Source organism: Morone saxatilis, unplaced genomic scaffold (genome assembly GCF_004916995.1).
Source record: "Morone saxatilis isolate NCDOM2014 unplaced genomic scaffold, NCSU_SB_2.0 Contig20, whole genome shotgun sequence".
Taxonomy (NCBI): Eukaryota; Metazoa; Chordata; class Actinopteri; family Moronidae; genus Morone; species Morone saxatilis.
In genome coordinates, this window is record NW_023339763.1 from 19,794,098 (window position 1) to 19,797,448 (window position 3,351).

The 3,351-nt window shown below is 43.6% G+C and overlaps 1 protein-coding gene across 1 annotated transcript in view; it reads right to left on the bottom strand.

Annotated features, from left to right (window-relative positions):
• The window catches only part of gusb (glucuronidase, beta), a 9,629-nt gene extending 7,125 nt beyond the window's left edge, over nt 1-2,504 (bottom strand). The window contains exons 1-5 of the mRNA XM_035666922.1: nt 2,222-2,504; nt 1,711-1,896; nt 1,383-1,564; nt 1,018-1,160; nt 677-903 (exon numbers count right to left, since the gene is read on the bottom strand). Of these exons, the coding sequence (XP_035522815.1) occupies nt 677-903; nt 1,018-1,160; nt 1,383-1,564; nt 1,711-1,896; nt 2,222-2,437 (954 nt within the window). The 5' untranslated portion in view covers nt 2,438-2,504. The remainder of the gene's footprint in view (nt 1-676; nt 904-1,017; nt 1,161-1,382; nt 1,565-1,710; nt 1,897-2,221) is intronic.
• Between the last annotated feature and the right edge of the window lie 847 nt (nt 2,505-3,351).

Sequence of the window (3,351 nt, forward strand, 5' to 3'; positions counted from 1 at the left end):
TGAATGTGTACAGGAATCTGCAGATGTTTGTTCAGAATCCGGGTGTGCGTATTCAGATTTGTAAATGTGTAGACAAATGTGTAAATGTGTCTTTCAATTAGTGCTTTTTACATGTGACTTTTGCTACACTGCAGAGATCGGCAAATGCGTGTTTCGATCTGTGTGTGTGAGGAGAGATCACAATAGCGATATGGGGCACTGAATTTAATGAATTTACTCTTTATCAAACAACAAATGAGTCAAGGATTAGGTTAGAAAAATGACAGACGAATTTTTTTGTTTTTGAGGGCCCGGTCTCGCAGATTACTGTAAGAAACACAACTTTAAACTTCATTCACTGATTTTGGTGAACGTGGATCATATTTCATGGAGAATAAATGATCTGGTTTCCCTCTGATGTCCTCCAGCTGCTCTCTGCCTCATCTCTCAGTGATTTGTTTACTGGTGGACAGATAACATTAGCTCTATTGTTATTTAAGTATGCAGCTAGCTAGTTAACTGTGGCTGGGTGCTGGAGCTAGCTGAGCTCAGTGTGAATACAGCCGGCCTCGGGCTGAACACTGCTTACCCTGATAATGACCAACTATAATAAATAAAAGCCGATTCTTTCTTAAGCCAACTGCCTCATTATTCTCACAAATCTACTGACAATGCTGATGTGACACACATCTTAAACGTTGCGCGTTTGTATGCGTATGTAGCCATGTTGTCTTACCTCCATAGAGTAAAGATAACCTGGATTGTCATGCATCAAGTACGGCCACCACAGCTTGACATCGACTACTTTGAGCACTCCAGCTGGCCCGTTGGAGGTGGCCACACAGCGGCCATCTTTGTCTATCAAAGTGACACTCAGGGTGGCATTGGCAGCACCTTGGACTGACACATTGTATTTGACTAGACCTGAAACACAGAGGAAGACATCTTTTATCTGACATGTAGTTTCTACTCTCTCACAAATGCTTTGGAGCTGTTGATGATTGAGAAACTGAGTGGTTTCATTGTGTAATCATTTACCAGTGTTATCCAAGAAGTCAGTCACCACAGTGATGTCGTCCACATAGGCTTTAGGAGTAGTATACAGCAATACAGGACGATGTATGCCAGCATAGTTGAAGAAATCAAAGTAGATGTTTTGCACAAAAAAACCTTCAGGATACCTGTTGAGCAATTACATTTCCTCAGTATCTGAATACTCGCTGACACACAGGCAACAATCAAGCAATTACAATTCAATTTACAAAGTAAGACAAAAAAAGAACATTTTAAGAACTATTAATGATTTTACGAAAGTGAATCAGAGCAAATCAAAGTTCATTTCTTCCAGTGAAGCGAGTACACAACTAAATGAAGCTGTAACTGGATAAACTGGAGGAGGTTACTTGGTGCGGTCGTCCATGTGCTGGATGGTTCCTGGAGGAAGAGTCTCCAGAGTCAGAGTGTTGTTGACTGCGATGGTGATCCTGCACGGCACAGTTGGGTCCTTGCGGATTAAGCTGCCTATCTCGACCTCAAAAGGAAGATGGCCGCCATCGTGCTCTGTCACTTTCACCCCGTTCACCCACTGCAGAAGGTAAACACAGTGACTGCACATGAGCTCGTTCACATTATGACAAGAGGAGGGTATAAAGGGATCCTATCTCACAACTACAATGAGGGATTCTTCCAACTGTGACTGGAGTGGATTGGGAGGGGACAGGTGATACTCACCACTACTGAATAATAGTGAGCACTTCCCACTCTGAGAACCACTCTTGTTCCTTCATCGGCCACCCAGCGAGCAGGCACCACCACCTCTCGCTCATACCACACCCAGCCAATGAAATCTCTCAGTGCGGGGTCCTGTGTGATGTCATTGTAGCTGGCAGGAACTGGCATGTCAATCACTGGGCCGGTCTATGGAAGATAAGTGAAAAGACAATAGTTCATTTGTAACAGTGGGTCTGCTGTAGACAGTAATGAGTTTGTAGTTAACAGTTTGTATGTTCTCCCTCCTATCACAGCACTATCTAAGATGGTGATATCTCCTGTTTCTGTTTTATCTCCTTCAGGATATGGGCTCAGTGTGTTAGTTGACACTTAGCTGTACATTTTCTGCAGACTTTAATGGACTTTGTGGTGTTTTGCACCTCTTGAGATATGCTCAGTAGATTTACTATTATGTGTTTGTGATCTATTCATTGGCTGCATGATGTTTAGTCAGAGCTGCTGTCCTTCTCACCTCTGCCAGGCGACTTTTGTACCATGCCCTGTCGAAGCCCTGGTTCCTGTTTGGGGACTTGTCAGCCCTGAAGTCCCACAGCCCGTTCAGCTCCTTCACCTCTCTGGAGGAAGACTCCCGGGGGAAGAGCATGCCGGTGTCCAGCAGACACACCGTGTCCAACACGGCCAACAGGCACACAACACGGAACATCCCCAGCCTCTCAGGAGGGTCCATACCGCCACTGAGAGCTCTGTGGAAAAGTCACGCTTTTTGTTGCTCAGTCTGTCACATTAGTTATTCTGTAGTCACGTGACAGCAGAACTGCCTTTCTCGTGCTGCCTTCGGGTGCTGTCGGAAATTTCTTAATTGCGATATTAGGTAATGCAACATAATTTTACGTAATACACCGCCCTAAAAATAAATAAATAAACATTTTATAATGACATTCGTTCGCCTGACCCAATCGTGTTTGTATTATGAGATAATAGTTTGGTATTTATTTTATTAATTAGTATTGTTCATGTTTTTAGAAGTTGTGTTTCACCGGAAGCATCTTCAGGTGACTCTTCAGGTGAAACATGAAGGTAGCGTCGTGCCTTATTTCCCAACCAAATTAAAAGCCGCCATGTGCCCTGGCCTAGCTGGCAAACGTCCAGATCGTCAAAATAAAAGACCCAAACAGGACAAATAGTCCATAACACGAGGAAACTAATAATTTATTATAAATTGACAATATTATCTCGCCGCCGGGGTTTAAGTCATCATTCACTAATGCAACACCGAATAAAGGACACGAGATGGCGCCAGACACTCGCACATCAAAGTCAGCGACAGAAGCATCAGTTCACTGAGTGTATACCAGTGTCCTATAGCGCCTCCACATTCCCAAAAACCTGCTTTCAACTCATGGACGGGTGAACCTGCTAGGGGCCCCTGGGGTAAAAAAAATTGCTTTGGGCTCCCTTCGACCCCCTCTGGTTAAACACACATTCTGGAATATGCACCATGTACATATTGACAAGTACAAAAGGAGTACCACAAACTCTATATAAAACTATCTAGCTCCTCACAAACATAGTGACGATAATATAAATGTATTTATGTCTACTAATTTATGAAGCAGTGGTTGATGTTTTGCGTCCACGCCA